This window comes from Euprymna scolopes, chromosome 17 (genome assembly GCF_053919585.1).
Source record: "Euprymna scolopes isolate OS-2025 chromosome 17, ASM5391958v1, whole genome shotgun sequence".
Lineage (NCBI taxonomy): Eukaryota > Metazoa > Mollusca > Cephalopoda > Sepiida > Sepiolidae > Euprymna > Euprymna scolopes.
Genome location: NC_136498.1, coordinates 29,644,465 through 29,664,877, shown reverse-complemented (window position 1 = coordinate 29,664,877; position 20,413 = coordinate 29,644,465). Strand labels below are relative to the sequence as shown.

At 35.3% G+C, this 20,413-nt stretch overlaps 1 protein-coding gene across 5 annotated transcripts in view; it reads right to left on the bottom strand.

Annotated features, from left to right (window-relative positions):
* LOC145296722 (mitogen-activated protein kinase kinase kinase 1-like) overlaps positions 1–20,413 on the bottom strand; it is a 445,857-nt gene that overhangs the window by 32,112 nt on the left and 393,332 nt on the right. For all 5 annotated transcript variants that reach the window (XM_080142722.1, XM_080142721.1, XM_080142720.1 and 2 more), the window contains 4 exons: positions 19,405–19,526; positions 12,261–12,342; positions 5,320–5,437; positions 2,197–2,439 (listed from right to left, as the gene is read on the bottom strand). In XM_080142722.1, the coding sequence (XP_079998848.1) occupies positions 2,197–2,439; positions 5,320–5,437; positions 12,261–12,342; positions 19,405–19,526 (565 nt within the window). The remainder of the gene's footprint in view (positions 1–2,196; positions 2,440–5,319; positions 5,438–12,260; positions 12,343–19,404; positions 19,527–20,413) is intronic.

Below are 20,413 nucleotides of genomic sequence, written 5' to 3'. Positions count from 1 at the left end.
TTGAAGAAGGTTTTTATTCTTGAAGCTCTTTTTATCTTCAATCGCTAGTTTGTAGTGTTTGGTTTGGTTGTTTTATAGTGGATTTTATTGTTTGTGTTCCTTGTCCTGCAGAACATGAATGAGTTTTACAATGAGAGAGAAAGAGAGAGAGAGAGAGAGAGAAAAGGGTTACAGTATTAATGCTTTGTACATTTTAAGTTAGGAAACCAGTCAGGAAGTGGGGGAGATAGAAAGACAAAGAGAAAATGGGAAGAAGGAAAAGGTGGGTTGTTGCTTTTCGTTTTGGTTTTGCAGAACATAAAGTTTTGCAAAAAAAAGTAGAAAAACAAAAAAGCATCAATGTTAGGTGCATTTCGTCTCAGGAAGCCAATATCTTCACACAGCCTGATCTGGTAGCACCAGGAGCCATTTTGGTAAAAGATTTTATACTTCAATTTCTTTATATCTTCAAATATTTATTCATGGGATTTCATTTGGTTGTTTTGCTTAACAGTATATCAACCCTTTTCAGGTTATTTAATGTTGAATACGATAATTTTGGTAGAGGTTTTGATACTTCAAGTTCTATATATCTTCAAATATTTATTCATGGGATTTCATTTGGTTGTTTTTTTTTTCGACATTATATCAAACTTTTTTTTTTTGGATTATTTAATACCGAATTTGGTCATTTTAGTAAAAAAATTTATGCTTGAAGTTCTTTATATTTTCAAATATTTATTCATAGTGTTTGGTTTGGTTGTTTTGTTTTATGGCATATCAACCGTTTTCAGGTTATTTAATATCAAATCTAGTCATTTTGGTAAAAAAAATTTTCATGATTCAAATTCTTTATATCGTCAAATAATTTAGTCATGGTGTTTGATTTGTTTGCTTTGGAGAGGAAAATTATTGTTTTTTTGGTTTTGTTTTGCAGAACATGATTGAGTTTTGTAAAGGAAAAGGGAAAAAACCAATAGCATCAATATTTGGTGTATTTTAGGTCAGGAAGCTGATATCTTCAGACAGTCTGATCTGGTATATGTCATTCTTCTGTTGTCTAAAATTGTACATAATAAACTATTGCTTTTTTAATAATATCTAAAGAAACTAATATTGAAATCTACAATTGTTTCAGCTTGATTTTAAAAGTTATACATACTGTACTTTCTATACTCTTTTGTCATTTTTCATGATAGGAACTCGACTGAGCTCCAATCTACGATTCTCCACTGTAAAATGTTCACAACAAAAACTCATCTAGTTACAACCACTGTAAAAAAAATTTCTTTTCTACCTATGAGTAAATTGTATTCCTAAGAACTACCCACATGTGGAACACAATACCATGTAGCTGCTTTCCAGCTGACTACAATATGATCGTTTCTAAGTCCAATGTTCTTGTTGAATCGTCCTCTTGAATAACTAAATCCTAAGTTTTGTCTTACTGTTTGCCTGACAAACTCATTAATATTTATCTTCAAGTAGTGAACTATTAATATAAAGGTTTTTCAAAAGTAACACGTCATATTTTTAAATAAAAAAGCTAAAATGTTGAAGAGCTACGAAGACAAGTGTAGTACCATTCAAATGTGTGACTTCTTGTGCGCCAAAGCTAATAAGGACTGCTAATAAGGCCTTCTAAAAGTTATTGGAATGACACAACAAGTGCATTGAAGCCGGAGGAGATTACTTGAAAGGAGACTAGAGTTTCATGTGTATATTATCAATCAGGTTTCGACAGGGAGGATCGTTTTTTTTTTCAGTGTTCTCATGTACTAATTTGGAAACAAATTGCTGACAAATTCCCCGCGGAATCTATTATATATAAAGAAGAGGTGTGTGAGTATCTCCAGCTGGAGATGAATGGGCTCTGCAAAAAGAAAGAGGGATTTGGAGAGTGGGAGGGAAAAAGTAAGGAGGAAAAATAGAGAAACGGTACAGAGAGAAGTACAGAGAGATAGCAGTTTTAATAGAAATACGTTACAGTTTTCAATGTCAGGCAGCCCTGCTAGGATTTCTATAAAAGCTGAAGGTTACCTTGGCTGCAACACTGTGAGAATAACACCCAAGATGAGAAAAGTAGTCCAAATACACCAAATCATCAAGCCTTATCTCAAAACTTCAAGCACAAAAAATGAGTTGTGACCAAATATCCGATTCTTTAAATGAGTTGTGACCAAATATCCGATTCTTTAAAAAAGAAGAAATACTCACCAAACATGAAATAAAAACTTTGTACACAGGATCTGCACACATGAAAGCCAGCACACTGCAGCAACATTCTAGCATGAGGTGGGTAGCAGTTTGTTGGGATGAAGAGATAAATGCACCCATTCGACCCTCGCCTGACCCGCGCAACAAAGTAGATACCATTTCTCGACTCAGATGTTTCAGAGCTGCCTCCCGTATTGACCAGTTTCTCGAAAATAAGCAACACACAAGATCTTCGCCAAGAATCTGAAATATGCAAAATACACTCGTGAAATTAATCTTATAATTAAAAGCTTTTCAATTATTATAAGCCATGTAGATATATATGTGTGTGTGTGTGTGTGAAATCATTTTTATATATATATATATATATATATATATATATATATATATATATACACACACATGAATTTAAAATGGAAAGGAAGAAACAAAATGTTTGATGATTCGTCTGTTCAGTGGGGTTTATTCAAACGACTGTTTTCAAATGTGATATCCTTTCAGCTTCCAGTGTCGAATATTTAGGATAGAAATATGAATAGTTTTGTCACCTTCTTATTGTAGTTATTCCATTCATAAATTAATTTTAGGCCGTTTTTAATTATATTCAGTTTCCAGATAATGTTAATTCATCAGGAGAGAATACGCACTGTTTCAGGGCCAATTATGTACTAATCCCCTTCACTGGTGTGAGGTTAACATTATCTGAATTGCAACTGCTTTATTGATTTGAACAGTTCTTTTTAAATTCATATTGTCAGATTTTTTATCCTTTTCTTATCATTATATATATATATATATATATATATATATATATATATACATACATATATAATTAAAAAAATACTTATTATTAAAAAAATGATTTATAAGCCCCCCCCCCCCTCAAAAGAAATGAGATAAGCGATCATCCCTAAACTAAAAAGTGAAATTTCTGTTAAGCATTGTTAGGACAGCTGACTATATTTTCTGCTTTATATGACATAAACACGATTTATTTCCTGGCTTTCTGACATTAGCAGGGAGACCTGGTATTGCCTAGGATTGAATGAGAATCAATGAATGCTCCACACTTCCAATACTTTTATTGTCACTGAAATTAGTAAAATTGCTCATTTTTCAATCAAATTGATTAATTGCCTATTTTAGTCAGCGACCCACTGAGTTGTACCAGAAAGAAGCTTCACAGTGACTTAGTTCACAATACAAGGTAGAACAATAAAGCTGTTGGCCTAAAGAAAATAACACTACAGCTTTATTTTAAAACTTTTATTGAAAAATTCAATTCACATAATTTAATTATGTAGTAGACCGACATCTAGTCAATGTAGCCACCTTAAGCCTCAATTACTGTCTCGATATGGGTCCGAAACTGGGAGCATGCCTTTTTTCACAAACACCGACGGGAGCGCAGCGAATACTCGGTGGATGGTGGCAATCAATTGGTGTTGTGGGAGGTCATGTTGGTGATGTTCTCGACATATGATCAAGCAAAGTAGTCCAGCAGGTTTAGATCGGGGGAGGAGAAGGAGGGGGCAGTGAGAGAAGGGTGCAAAGTTGTAGCACTCCTTTTGAAGTCAAGTCTGGGTTTCTTTGAACTTATGGGCTGGTGCCAAGTCCTCCTCCTACACCCAGGGTCTGTCAGTGGCCACCTGATTGCACCAGAGGCTCACCATACTCTTCAGCACATTCAGGTATACTTTGGTGGTAACTTTCAAATCAACTTCGAAGATGTGAGGTGGCATGATGTGGCCCTCACCAAAGACCATAACCGTGGTCAGAAACTTTGTTTTCATTACTCTGAGCATGTCCCTGTTATTTGTGGCAATCTAGTGATGTATTTTGAGGGTGCTGGCAATGGTCCTGTTGTCATAACTTGAATCACTAGAGGCAGGAGTTGTACAACAGCGCATCTCCGATCTTGCTTGTTGAACATTGTGACACTTTCAGACATGATAAAAGGCTTCTATCGCTTTTGGGATTTGTACACAACTGGTCAACTAGTAGATGGTCTGCAACAAAAAAAAGAAAACCAGTTTCAATCAAACAGAAATGGAATCAAGTCGTCTTTTCTAGGGCGACAATTTTATCATTCCATCCCGTATATAAACATCTTAATTAAATCACACAATATACGGACCAGGCTAGAAGCCAGCTCAACACGACTAGGATGAATACCATTGTAACAACAACAATGTCCAGTTGAGATCAAAATAAAATGCAGTAAAAGTAAAATAGCTCTGATCACTTTTTTTCTATGTAAAAATATTATGCAAAGTTCAATATTTTGAATATTTATCTCTACAAAGCATTGTTTCTGATGGGAAAAATACTATTCAATCATCAGTTGTCAGGACTAATAACACTACTAGAGAGCTCATCATTCAAACTCCCCAGCTTAACATTCACAGGCAACATGTATGAGAACAAATATACTGAAGACAACGCCAAGGCTGCTGTAATGTTGGCTCCCTTTATCATGCTAGAAAACAACTCACACCTGACAGTATCATATACCTCCACACTATTCATGCATAGAGTATTGTTGCCACATCTGGGCTGGTGTGTCTACCACTTGTCTCCCCCTCTTTGACAAAGTCCAAAAACAGTCTCCAATCTAATAAATCCTGCACTATCGACCCAGCTCCAATATCTGTCTCATCACTGCAATGTTGCATCCCTGTGCCTGTTTTACAAGTACTTTAATGGAATGTGCTCTGATGAACTCATAGAACTTGTGCTTCCTTGATATACATACTCTCAACTAATTCGACAAGCAGCAAAATCCCACATCTTCACTGTTGGGGTCCCTAGATCCCCAAAAGCCTTCTAACTCTAGTTTCTTCCCTTGGACTGTTAGACTTTGGAATTCCCTCCCTGTTTCTTGCTTCCCTAACTACTAACTTAGAGGAGTTAAAATGTAATGTAAACAGAAATTTTGCTGCTCAAGTCCCCACAGTCACCCGTTAGATGCGATCCCAAGTAGTAGCACCTTATGTTCCATGTGGCAATATGGTTTGTTTTGGATGAAAAAAAAAAAAATTGCAAAAAACAAAAAAAAGTTGTTAAGTTGCTCAAAGATTGTTATGAACCTATTCCCTTCTTTTAACAGATAAAAAAGCTTACTTGTATCCAAGGTCGTGCTGTGTCTCTGTGTTCTGCAGGGATTGGTTCAGCATATGGAAGCCTCAGGTCATCAGGTATTAATGGAGATGAAGAGCCTCCTTGGCCAATAGTTGGTTCACTGTGCAACAGTAATGGAGAAAAATGTAAAAAAGAATAAAAAATGGAAACAAACTCAGCATTACTTTAAATAGAAGACAAAATAGTAAAATTCTAATAAACATGATCTACATTATAATAACGCAGAAAGTTGAATGAAAAATCTAATAATTGTTTCTAAATGTACATGGATGTTATATTAAATAAAAACTTCAATCCTTCACTCAATAAAAAAGAGCATTGTGTGTGTGTGTGTGTGTGTGTGTGTATATATATATATATATATATATATATATATATATATATATATATATATATATATATATCAGGCATAAGCCTGACGAATTCTCATGAGAATGAAACGCAGAATATTCTGTGTAGCTTAATTGCCATGTATATTTTTATAACTTATTACCTAGCCCTACCTATGTATTTAGCACTGTTGAAGTAAATACTGAAAATTATATATATATATATATATATTTAGTCATCCACATACAGTACTGTTTCATTGTATCACAACTCATCTTTAAACAAAAAATACCTTTACTAAAGTTATGGTTTTCAGTAGTAAATAAAAAAACGCAAGAATTTATTTTTGCTTTTTTTAAAGCATCGTAATTTGTGACAATAAAAAATAATTTTTACAGTAACATTACGAAAAAAGCCCCCAAAGTCCGTATTAATGTATTCGATATAACTCGAAGAAAAATGAATTCTCGTATACTATTCAGGAAATTAAAGATTCAATTAAATTCCTATTTCAGTCACCTAAATTATTTAGGGTGAAATGAGTTTAGGAATTTATAGCCAAACCTAAATATTTTTTTTGGTAAATATCCAGATACGCTACTACAGAACACCGACCACTCTAATTTGTTTGGGGGGGGGGGGGAACCCACGAGATCAGGAGAAAGAAATGTCCAGAAAATCGCTAGATTTTTAACTTATCGTCTGAAATTTTCAAAAATCGTTACCCCCCCCAAAAAAAACTCCATAATGTTCTGTGTTTTCTCATTATATGTTTCTGGAATTATATTGAAGCGGTTAGCTCCCCAGAAGGCTTCCATATTTTATCAGCTAGTTTTGCCTGTTTTTTTCAGAGAGGGTATTTTTTTTTTTGCAGGAAACAAATCATAAACTCAAACTTTTTATAATAAAAGTTAAATTGAAATATACTGCAAATTAAACATCGCAATAATGGTGCAACATATTTTGAAATTAGAAAAATAAAAAACAAAAAAACTTTGTTTTAGCATATTAAAAGTGTTTAGGTTGGTAGATAATTAAATTCAACTGTATTGGTATAAGTTTTTTTTTTTTTTGCTGTTGTTTCTTGCTTTTTACACTTTTAGATCATATTTAAACTAAACTTCGGAGGTAGGAATGCCCCCCCCCACCTAAAATGTACTTGGAAAAATCGATTTTATAGTGAGATTTAAGAATGGTTAGTCGAAAAAAAGGTGAAAAACAAAACAAATAATCAATAAATAATTGTTACCAAAGGCAATAAATGCTACTTTTTTTTACTTACATGAATGAGTTTATTTTATGTTTTAAAGTATTTTCAAGCGCTTTTCTTTATTTTTTAATAATCTAATGCGGGTGTGTGGGTGCCAAATATCTTCAGATTTTCTAGAATTCCCCCCTAGATTGCAAACGAAATCTCCAGATCTAGCAGGAAAACCGCTAAATTGTAACACTGGTCACGTGACAGGAAGTGGTAATAAATAATTGTCCCTAAATAAAAAAAAATGGCCTCTCGGTACAAAGAAATCCACCTATTTATCAAAAAAATTAAGTATAATGTTATAATTAAAAAGAAATATATAAAAACACACATCGATATAGTAAACATATTATACCAAAACGTGGAAGCCAACCGTCCAGTGGTTTTTTAGACAATTAATTGCGAACGAACCAAGAGTTACATTTTTATATATATATATATATATATATATATATATATATATATATATATATATATATATATATATATATATATATAATTAAAAATTTGACTCATATCCAGGTAACCTACATCTAAAATTTCAAGTGTTTAGACCCAAAATTGGTGGAGGAGTTTGGTAGAGTCTGCAAAGGTAAACTCTGTCAACTTTGACCTCCTGGCAGCCAAAATTTTGCCCAAAAGCTGATTAAAAAGCTTGCTGCATGTTTGAATACCCTTTACGTAAAATTTCAAATGTTTAGACCAAAAATTGGCTGAATAGTTTGCTAGAGACCGAAAAGGTAAAATCTTTTGAACTTTAGGAAGCCAAATTTTCAGCAAAAAATGATTAAAAAGTTTGCCCTATGTCTTAATACACTTTATGTAAAATTTCAAATGTCTAGACCAAACATTGCCTGAGCAATTTGGTAGAGACCATAGAGGTCAATTTTTTAAAAACTTTGACCCCAATTATGGCCCCTTAACATTTATTCTTTTGGGCTCAAATCAAATTATAAAGTTAGATCCATGTCCAAGTAACCTATATCTAAAATTTCAAGTGCTTAGACCCAAAATTGGCAGAGGAGTTTGGTAGAGTTCTTTAAGGTCAATTTTTTTTTTGACACAGGAATCACCATTTATCAAGGCCCGGAGGCCACTCGAAGATAAGGGTTCATGGGTATACATTAGTCAATGTGATTATGGCATAGTAAACATAAGTAGTGGGAATTTTGTAAATTGGATTACATAGGGGGACGGTTCATCAAGAACTTGTTTACGTTGGACTTGAAGACAATCAGATTGTAGTCAGCTGGAAAGCAGGCAATCGGAAGGGAGTTCCACAGGATTTTCCTAAACCTCAATACTCCTTATAATTAATCTTGAATCTGTAGACCAAAAATTGAGTTATTTGGAAGGGAAATGTACACACACACACACACACACACACACACACACACACACACACACACACACACACACACACACACACACAGACATTTTCATTTTTATAGATATGTAGATAGATATATACACACCAGCAGGGAGACCTGATGTTGTCCAGGATTGAATGAGAATCAACAAATGTTCCAGCCTCACATACTTTTATTGTCATCAAAATCGGTGAAATCACCTATTTTTAATCAGATCGATTGATTACGTGTTCCACTTAGTCCCCTGCCTCCCACAAATCACCAAGATTGATTGCCTGCTCTAATGAGAGGAAACTTCACATGCTTTCCTCGTAATGATGTATTCCACAATAAATTGTAGTTTACATTGCACTGTAGAGAATCTACTATTGATTTTATAAAAATTATCTGTAAATAATGGCTTCACTTAAAGTTCAAAATGCAAAAGTCAAGTATCATGGTTCAGTTGTGCTCTAAACAGAAATGTTAATTTTTAACACACCCCTGTTGTATCAAAGAACAAACTGCTGATTTTATGAAATTAGTTTTACATAAACACTTGAATTAAAGTTAAACGTACAAAAGTTAAGTATCATTGCTTTAATTATAAAGTCATTATAAACTATCCTTGGTGCATGATTACAATATCTTGTTAATTTTAGTGTTATGTGACCAGAAGTTTAAGAGTTTATTTTTTTTATTTATTTATTTTTTTTACATGGAGGTCACCATTTATCAAGACCCGGAAGCCACTCAGGGATAAGTGTTATTGCATGTACATTAATCAATGGGATAGTATCATAGTAATCGTTAGTATTGGAGATTTGATAAAGTGTCTTACTTAAGGGGGCGGTTTGTCAGGAATTTGTTTATGTTGGACTTGAACATCCAAGTTGTAGTCAAGTGGGAAACAGGCAAACAGAAGAGATAGCAATGGCCAACGACCCTTTATCTGAGAGTACATCTTTCAAACTCCTTGGCCTAACGTTCACAGGAAACATGAGTTGGAACAATTACATTGAAGGCATTGCCAGGGCCGCTGCAAGAAAGGTAGGCTCTCTCTACCGTGCTAGAAAACTACTAACACCCGAAAGTATCCTGTACCTCTATAAGGCCACCATTCGCCCATGTATGGAGTATTGCTGCCACATCTGGGCTGGTGCATCTGCTACTAGTCTCTCGCTCCTTGACAAGGTTCAAAAGAGAGTCGCAAATCTGATAGGCCCTGAACTGGCATCTAAGCTTCAGCCTCTGTCCCATCGACGAAATGTTGCATCCCTCTGCCTGTTCTACAAGTATTTTAGTGGTGAATGCTCTGATGAACTGCAATCACTTGTGCCCCCACGACGCGAGCACCCTCGACAAACCCGACAGGCTACTAGATCCCACCCCCACACTGTAGAGGTCCCTAGATGTAAAAGATCTTTTTACTCCAATAGTTTCTTCCCCAGAACCGCAAGACTCTGGAATTCCATTCCAGGTCCCTGCTTCCCCAACAGTACTGACGTGCAGAAATTCAAGTGTAACGTGAACCGACACCTTGCTGCCCAAATCCCTACATAGTACCCCAGTAGTTGTTGCCCCTGATAGTAGCCCCCTACACCAAAGTGGCAATTTGCCTTGTTTGGGGTGAAAATATAAAAAAAAAAAAAAAAAAAGTTTCACAGTCATGCACTTCTAAGAAAGAAACTCTCCTCATGGAATTTACGTTTGGATTTAGGCACAGATAAAGAGTGGGGGAAATTAATGACAGTGGTTTCAGCAAGACGGGTGTTTTTCGTGAAAGATTGGCGAGGGGAGACCAGAGATTGGAGCTCAGATGAGTACTTGCCATGGAAATGGCGATAAAACAAAGACAAGCTCGCAATGTCTTTTCTGTGGGAGAGCGATTGCAGGGAAGAGAAAAGGGCATCCCCTACTAAGTCACGAACTCTATTTTGTACTCTGTCAATGCAGGATAGGCTGTTTTTAGCAGCTCCTGCCCAGATGTGGTACCAGTACTCCATCCTTGGACGTACTTGGCTTTTATACAGATAGAGAATTGCATCAGTAGTGAGATATTTTCTGGAGCGGTAGGATCCCACCATCCTTCCAGCAACCTTACAAGGTGCCTTCAATAAGTTTCTAGACTTTTTTCGTATGTGCACTTTTATTGATACATGAAACCTTCATCTTCGAAGTACTCTCTTCCGGCTGCAATGCACTTATTGTTGCACTGTTCCAACAACTTTAGGAAGAACCCATGGAAGGAAATCGTTTTATGTGAGTATGTCAATGACCCTTGTCACAGCATCTTTTATCTCATCAATTGTCTCAAACCGACAGCTTCTAAGGTTTTCCTTCAGCTTAGCAAATAATCCAAAGTCACAGGGAGCAAGGTTTGAACTATAGGGAGAATGAGAAACTGTCTTGATGCCCATCTTGATCAAATAGCCTGTGACAAGGTTGGCATTTTCAGTTCCTCGCGAATAATTGTGTGTATACTGACATCAAACTGTACACTTATTGTCTCTTTAAACACATCATGGTCCTTATCCATGAAATTCTTTATTTGGCCAATAAACTCTGGTGTTTTAACTTCCTTACTCATTCCATACCTCCCATCATCCCTCACAGACTCTCTGCCTTCCTTGAATCTCTTATGCCACTCAAAAACTGATGCTCCATTTATGCAAGGTGGTTCAAAAGTAGCCTGAAGCTTGCCATACGTTTCTGTGGCATTTTTTTTTTTCAAGTTTAAGACAGAATTTTATAGCATATTGTTCTTCTAAAGCGTCCTCATTTTCAGATTGCATTTTTGAAAATTCACCAGCTGTGATAATCAGGCTTTAGTAGAGTGCATTCCAATTCTTGCTGTAGCTGTTCATTTGAACCTGAAATCATAAAAACAGGCCAATCATCTCATAAGATGTATAACAATAACATCCTGAATTTTCAAGAGTCTTTGACAATTTTAAATGCTTGTACAAAAAAGTCTGGAAACTTATTGAAGGAATCTCATATTTACACACACACACACACACACACACACACACACACACACACATACATACATATATACACATATACAGTTTTATTTATACGACAGATGTTCCAAAAGTAATGCGTCCTAATTTTTATTCCTCTAGACTGAATCAGACGGGATTGCAAATTTCATTGTCATGATGACTAAATTTATACATTCATGACCTGAAAATTTCATCTCTCTCTGTTGCAGATATTGATGGTGTGAGATTCTAAGAAAGCAAATCCTGTCATGGACAAACATTAAAAGCAGAGATGCATCACTGAATTCCTCCATATAGAAAAATTTGAATCGATTGACATTTATCGGTGCCTGTTAAACGTTTACGAAGCTGATTTAATTGATATCAGCACAGTTAGGAGATAGCTTCATCTATTTCAGAGTAACGACAGAGATGCGAGTGACAAAGCACACTCCAGTCTTTTACAACATTCATCGTTCATCGGTGACAAAATGGTGTTAACTATGTAGAAAAATTAATTTTGGAGCACAAAATGTCACTCATTTTTATGGAACCACTCTCGTCTTTGTAGCTCTTCAATGTTTTAGTTTTTGAGTTGAAAAATAGGAGGCCTTACTTTTAGAAAGAGTTTTGTACGTAGTTAAAAACATTAAACTAGGGAGTTAAAAATAACACTTCTCAGATGCAAAACATAGTAGAAAAACAACAACGTCAGTTTCAATGCCGTGTGGAAGAATGTATTTTTAACAATAATAATAAAACTAATTGTTGCATCGGTTTTACTACCACAACACTTCCTGAAAGACTCACCCAAAATCTCTCCAACACTAGCTCCATTTGCTAACACCTCCAGAAAACATGACTGCCCTCTACCTACATCTTAATATAGACATGTTTTAGTTAATGCTACACTGTGCTAACAAGATCATAGGATTAAAAATTTTTGAAACTCTTTACATAAAAACCAGACATTGATTTAGCAAAAGTTTCAAAACTTACTTGTCATCTTCGATTTTGCTTTTCCATTTCGTCCGACATATAGGACATATTAGAGGGCTTTGATTGTGACATTCCTCAAACCCTGGAATAAATTATTGGAAAAATAGTGTTGGTAGATCATTAAAAATTAAAAAAAAAAAATATTGGGTGTATATATATATATATATATATATATATATATATATATGTTTTTTATTATTTCAACCTCGGGTATTTTGCTTAATGGCTTTGATTGTCTGACGAGATCAGTAGGATAATTTTATTGTCCTGTTGATTGAAACTTGTAATGATTTAAGTAAAAATACCGAAGGTTGAAATAATAAAAACATATTTAGCTCTACTTATGTCAGACAAAAAAAAAAAAAAAGAAGAAAAATCATGAAATTATTATTATTTTTTTTTAATCGACTTATTTATTTTATAACATTCCAAATGTCGTGTTCACTTTTTTATTGGGTTGTATTACACTTCGAGATTTTTTTAAATCAACTTATGTATTATTTTTTAACATTCGATTATGGTTCACTTCTTTCTCATTATTTTAAAATATAAGAACAAGTAGTTAATAAAACATGTTAAAAAACACGTTGAAAAAGAGTTAAAAACATTTAATTTTTAAAAGGAAGCACAAAATAAGTGGATAGTCCTTAATCCGCAGATTTTCGAAGAAATACTATCCTTCTCATCAGAGGGTAGGATTTAGCAAAATGCGGGATTGGATTTTGCTTGCAAAAGTATTTGATGAAACTACAAGTAAGTCATAGATCTTACTTGGTAACAAATAGTGAAGCAGAGGTAGTTATGTTGAAGAAAAGGTTATTTCACGTGAATGGATAGTCTGGTAAAGGCTAAAAAATCCTATGACGGTAAAATCCCAAAATCAAAATCCGAAAAAGTTGGTGAAGTTTCCATTTCCGCAAGTAAAATCCAAGGGAATCCCGTAATTGGAAGATGGTCCAAAGTAATCTAAAAGGAAGAAACTCGTGGAATATTTCACAAATGGGGGCAAGGAAAAGGGAATGAGTTTAAATAATATTATTAAAAGGAAGATAAGATGTGCGTAGAAAAGAGAATTTAAAACAACTATCAAAGCTGGCCTAATGTTGGGAGAATATATATATAAGTTTTGAGATTAAATTTGGCTTTTGGCTAGGATCACCTTGAAAGTATTATTTCAAGTAATATCTATCAGGATTTTTTATCTGAATTCTATCAGCGTCTTATCTCGCTTATATATATATATATATATATATATATATATATATATATAAATATTTAATAGATATTTGAATAAAATAATCAAATGTTTAATAAATAAAAAATTATTATACCTAACAAAAAATACACCCCAATATGAGGGCAACTCAAATATAAACAAAAGGCAGGTAACTCCCTCAAAACGTTCAGGTGAACGTAACAATAAATAACACAGATTCACTAATAAAAAAATAAATAAATCAAGAATCTTTATATATATGTATGTATATATATATATACACACACATACACACAGGTGTCAAAAAGCAAGTCCGCACTTGTCATTTTTTCAAAAACTGCAAATTTAAGCCAAATTTAATGAAACTGTTTAAACAAACTATACCTCATTTGATTGACCTTTTATTCTTCTATAATTTTACCTGTTCATATTTAACTTTTTATTGAAATATTCTAGTGTTCACGTCAATTTAAAAAAATAACTTCAAATTGAGGAGGCAAAAAAAAAGTCCACACAATGGAAAATTGTTATTTAAATGTAACTTTAGGACATTAATGCAACACAAATACAACAGGAACACAATGAACTAGTTAATATTTAGTAGCATAGTCCTTCTACAATTTGACAGCCTGCAATCTTTTGGGAATTCCTTGAATTAGACTGCAGTAATACTTCGGGAGCAGGGCATCCCACTTTTCTTTAATTTTTGTCCAAATTTTTTTCAAATTTGAAATTTTATCATTGTGTAGCTGTTGCTGGATGTAATACCATACGTTTTCGATAGGATTGAGGTCTGGAGATTGTGCAGGCCAATCCAAACACAGAATATCATGCTCTTCCTGGAACCTCTTGACATTGCCAGCTGTGTGAATGGGAGTATTATCCTGCATGAATATGAGATTATCATCCAAATTCCAACCAAAGTAGGGGAGAAAATGCTGTAAACATATTGATGTACTTGGTCGAATTAATTCGACCTTGCAAGCGAACTATAGGCCCTGGACTATTGGTACTAATAATGCCCCCACCAAAACTGAACCTCTACCTCCTTGCAGCATTGAAACTGAGCACCTAGGATTAAATTCTTTGTCTTTCCCCCGACGGATGTACTGCCTACCATCACTGCCTAGCCTATCGAACTTGCTTTCGTTGCTAAAAAGCACTTTTGACCAATATGAAGAGTCATGATCTTCATTGCATCTGACGAAGTCCAGACGGCGCTTTTTGTTCTTTACAGAAATCATTGGCTTGCATCTTGCAACATATTCTCGCAAATTAAATTCCTTTAATCTGTTCTTGACAGTAGAAAGACAGCATTCTTTAACAAAATTGCACTGTTGTTGGATTTTGGGAGCCGTTTCAAATCTGTTTTTTTGGCTGCAGATCTTGATAGCATTGTCTTCCCTGCTAGAAGTAATTGTAGTACGACCAGATTTAGGGGCATCACAAACACTGCCGGTGTTTTGGTGCTTTTGCACAGTGTTTTGTACCGTTTTCTCATCACATTTCTATCTGCGGCCGATTTCTCAATTGGATAAACCAGAAAGGTGGAGATTAATGAGCTCCTGACGATCACTAAGAGAAAGTCATGGCATATGGACTAAATGTTACGTTGTATAACTTGGAACAACAACAATTATGATTAGAGATGCTTTGTTGCCTGTTGGTGGATATTTTAAACTGATTTAGAGGGGATAATTTAAGCTGGTTTTAAGCAAATTTGTTGCTGCAAACTTTCTTTTTGTTTCCTCAATTTGAAGTAAATCTTTTTAAATTGACGTGAACACTAAAATATTTCAATTAAAAGTCAAATATGAACAAGTAAAATCATACAGGAATAAAAGGCAAATCAAATGAGGTATAGGTTGTTTAAACATTAAATTTGCATTTTTAAAAAAATTACAACAGTGCACTTTCTTTTTGCCGGCACTGTATATATATTAGTGTTAGGACGATTAATTGGAATCAGAGATCAGAAAAATCAGGACTTTTGTGAGTATCGGAAAAGTTTGTGCTTATTTTCCAATCCCAAAAATTAATACTTTAATTATCTTTTTCGTTTGATTTTGTCCAAAACAAAACTTTCCACTCCTGGTAGTCAAAATGAAATGCCCTCATCAATTTTGAACCTTTAATTTGATGGAAGTACTTTTTGTTTTTATTTTGGGAAGAGTTATACTAGTGGTTAGTACTTTATAAATGTTAGATATCTATGTAGTAGTGTGTGTGGCATCCGTCAGTCGAAACGACTATGGATCAGCGCCGTATTAAGATGTTGCCTGTTTGCATCCTTTTGTGTGACTGTAGAGACCAATTCTTGATTTGCATAGTCTGCCACAGCCTTGACATACGAAGGTTGTTATGCAATTTGCCGCTTCGTCCGGCTGTTCCGCCTGTACACTCGCTCTTCTCCTAGCTCTCTTTGCAGCATTTTCAACATGGAGGGTCCTCTCGCTGATGATAATCCTCTGGCGTATCATTTTCCTCCAGGCAGTTCTGTCAGCTGCAGAGGCTTCCCATGTATTCCTGTCCACCAAGAGAGCCTTCATGTCACGCTTGCAGACATCCCTGTAGCGAAGATGGGGTCGCCCCCTCTTTCTTGAGCCTGAGGCAAGCTCGCCATAGAGAAGGTCTTTAAGGATGCGCCCATCATCCATCCTGCGCACATGGCCCAGCCAGCGAAGACGTCGCTCACGCAGTAAGGAGTAAATGGATGGGATGCCCGCACTCTGCAGAACATCAGTATTACTCACTCTGTCCTGCCATGTGATACCAAGTATCCTACGTATACACCTCATATGGAAGACCTGGAGTTTCCTCTCTTGTGTTGAGTATGTAGTCCAGGATTCACTCCCATACAGTAGAACACTGAGGATGCACGCTCTGTAGACGGTCATCTTGGTGGAGGTGGTAAGGTGCCTGTTTTCCCAGACTCTTTTAGTTAGTTTAGAGAGGGTTGTAGATGCCTTTCCAATCCTTTTGTTTAGCTCCTCGTCCAATGAGAGGGTGTCTGAAGTAGTGGAGCCTAGATATTGAAACTGGCGTACGACCTGTAGTGGTGTGCCTTGGATTGTGATGCTGGGTGGGGAGGCAGTTGCTTGTCCCATGACTTGAGTTTTCTTCTGGCTGATGGTGAGACCGAACAGGCTGCAAGCATTAGCAAACCTGTCCATCAGTCTTTGAAGACCATCTTCCTGATGCGATGCTATAGCTGCATCATCGGCAAACAGCATGTCTCTTATCTGAATTGTCCTGGTCTTTGTCCTGGAGCGGAGTCTGACGATGTTGAAGAGACCACCATCTGACCTGGAGTGCAAGCAGATACCATCCGTTGTGTTCTTGAAAGCATGCTTCAGGAGTAGGGAGAAGAAGATGCCGAAGAGTGTTGGGGCCAACACACAACCCTGTTTGACACCACTCCTCACCCCGAACTCAGCTGACATGCCACCGTTAAATTGCACAGTGCTCCTCATGCCATCATGAAAGGATCTTATGATGCTGAGGAGTTTTGGTGGGCATCCGATCAGTGGGAGAATTTTGAATAGTCCATCTCTGCTCACGAGATCAAATGCCTTGGTCAGGTCTATGAAGGCAACATACAGAGGCTGGTTTTGCTCTCTGCACTTCTCTTGCAGTTGGCGTAGGGAGAAGATCATATCGATTGTTGATCTCTCTGAACGAAAACCGCATTGAGATTCTGGGTAGATTCGGTCGGCAAGAACGTTTAGTCGCAGTAATACTATACGTGCGAATAGTTTGTCAACGAAACTCAACAGTGAGATACCGCGGTAGTTGTTGCAGTCACCGCGGTCCCCTTTGTGTTTGTAGAGAGTGATGATATTTGCGTCTCTCATGCCCTGAGGCACTGAGCCTTCTCTCCAACACTGTATCAGAAGACTATGGAGGGGCTCAAGCAGGCTAGCCTTTCCACTTTTTAAGACCTCAGCTGGAATATAGAGGGTTGAGGGTAGAAGAGTTGGCATCATACCAGTCATTGCGTTTGCTACCTGTCCTCCTCACAAAGACTTTGAGAGCTGTAGAGTGGATGGAATTTTTCAGTGTTTCCCACTGTTCAGATGCAGTCCGGGTGTTATCTCCTTTGAAGGTGGAGGTTAACATCTCGTTGAATTTCGCATTGCGATCTGTGTATGTGGTCTTGCTAACATCAATACGGGCAACACCCTCCTGTTTAGTGTAGTAGAAATCTTTGGGTTGAAGTTTGACTCTACTGCATATTAGGGAATGATCTGTATCACAATCAGCACTGTGGTAGGCTCTAGACATCAGAAAATGTTTGAGGTACCTTGTATGTAGTAGTAGTAGTAGAATTATTTCCCTTGGACCAAAAAAGCCAGAGTTATCGCCCTTGAGTAGATTAATATGAAGTCTAGTGAAATAATAATCTAAACCAGTGGTTCTGAACGTGGGTCGTAACCTCAATGCCAGGAGATTGCCAATTGATTTTGAGCTGAATGTGAATATTATATAAAACACTGTGAAAAATGTATCTATAAGAAGGCCATATTTGGTTTATTATTTAATGTAAGAAACGTTTTCCGCGGGCAGAAAGATGTAAAAGTAAATTTGCTCGTCTGTGTTGTCGCCTTCTTCCATGACAGGTTAGCTAGTTTTCCGTGTGTGGAGGAAATTGAGTTAAATCAATTATTAATTGCTAGCTAAAATACTGCAGTACTAGGCATCTCATTGAGTTCAGTTCATAACAGCGGAAATTTGTGTTTGAATAAATTTGAATTGATTTGCAATTAATAAATTTTTGTAGCAACTTTGGAAATTTTTATGAATACATTTGAAATTAATCATCAATTTACAAAATTTATAGTTACTTCACAAACAAATAATCGCAGTATATGGCAGTTTGCTGTACGGAAAAAAAAAATGGATGTATATATAAGATATTTTAAGAATTGGGATTGTTTCCTGATTATTTGTTCCATAATGGGCTGCCATATTTGAACGGTTGGGAATCACTGATCTAAACAGTAAAGTCTTCTTTTCATCAAGCTTAAAAAAAAGCAACTCATTCAGAAAACTCTAGAAATATTTTCACAACAAACAATAATAAAAGTGTATGTATAAGAAGAATTTCTCAAAAAGATGTTTGGCTAAATGTGTATGTAAGAATATTTGGTACAAGTGTACTTTAACTCATCAAAAATATTTTTATTTTGGGATGTGCTCTACTAGTGAAAAAAAAATTCATACATATCAAAATGTTCTAAAACGACTGTTTTTTTTAAAACTTGTTTTATTTAAAGAAATTTATCTTTTCCAAAAAACCAAAAAAAAAACAAAAAAAACAAAACAAAGAAAAACTATATGTAAAATTATATTCCATTTCATAATATTCTAAACTGAGTGTTATATTTTATTTGTGCATTATTAAAAAAATGTTTATTTTGAAAATAATTATTTTGAAATATAGAATTTCAGATTTTATTTGTAAGTTTAAAATTTTTAAATATTGTTGCAAAAAAGTTTTTACAATTTCAATTAAATTAAAATAGATGTTTCATTATTTAATGTTTTCTGTTCTGATACTTGATTAATTTATTGAACTTGTTTTGAATCACCAGAAAATTTTGGTTAGAAAACAAGTATTAATTTTGGATTGTCTTTTCTTTCCACGAGTATAATTGTTCCGAAAATGAAAAAAAAAATATATATGTATATATACTTCTAGCGAGTTTTTTGTGTCGGATATTTGACATATTTTCCATGATGATGAATATTTTAAGTGAAGATGAATAGAAATTGTTCTTTAGAAAACAGGAACTGGAAAGAAAAAAAAAATAAAATAGAAAAGAAAAAGTTATATGTAAAATTATATTCCATTTCATAATAAAGAAAATAGGAACTGGAAAAACATAAAAAAAAAAAAAATAGAAAAGAAAAAGCAATTCAACTTACAAACGCTAATGCAATGATGATGTAACCGGTTTTGGCAACCATTTAAACAGCGAACTAGGCTTTCTCCTTCCAGCATCTCAAGAAGGCAAATTGGACAAGTATCTTCATCATCTTTTGAACTGCTGTAAAATTTGTGAAAAAAAAAAAAAAAAAAAAATCATCATCATCATCATCATCATTTTAATGGCTTTTAGTTATTTGATTTTCAAATTAATCTCTGCACAGGTTTTTATTTATCCCTTGTTGTCTCAAGTCCACCGTTTAAACTTTCTCCCACGTTTTCTTTGACCTTCACCTGTGACCTTGACCTGTTATATTAACTGTTCTACATCGACTAACCCAAGAACTCTAACCCATTCTTTCAACATGGCCATACCATCAAAGTCTACTCTCCTGCACGCATCTCCTTATAATGTCTAAATTTTATCTTCCTCTGAGTTCATCAGATCTAAGCCTATCTTTATAATTTACATCACACATCAATAGTATCCTTCTTATATCATTACTCTTCATGCAACACATATAGTCAACCCTCACTGGCCAGTTTCACTTCCACACAGCATCACATGACGTACACATGTCTGATAGGATTTTCCCTTGTTGACACCGTGGCAACAGTTACTGGGTGTTTATTTCTCTCCCACCCTAAGAAATGTTACACGAAGGTTGGAAAGTGGAATTAAAAAATAAGCACTTCGAAGAAGGAGCACTATGACCCAGGAAAAGATACTTGAGCAGTCTTGTCAGCATTCCCTGGCAGAGGCACCTCAAGTGATTAACAATAAACGAACCCCTTTTCAAAGTGAGAAGGTAAAGCCTGGCATGGTGGACCTCCTAGAACTGCATAGTACCAGCATCACACCACAATCAACCGGGGACAAGTCATTACAGGAATGGTCTAATCTCTGAATTAAAAGGTTCCATTCAAAATTCTGCACAGATTCCAGAGTTTGACAGAAATATTCTTGAGTCTGACAAGATATACCTGAAGAAGTTTGTACTTTACATT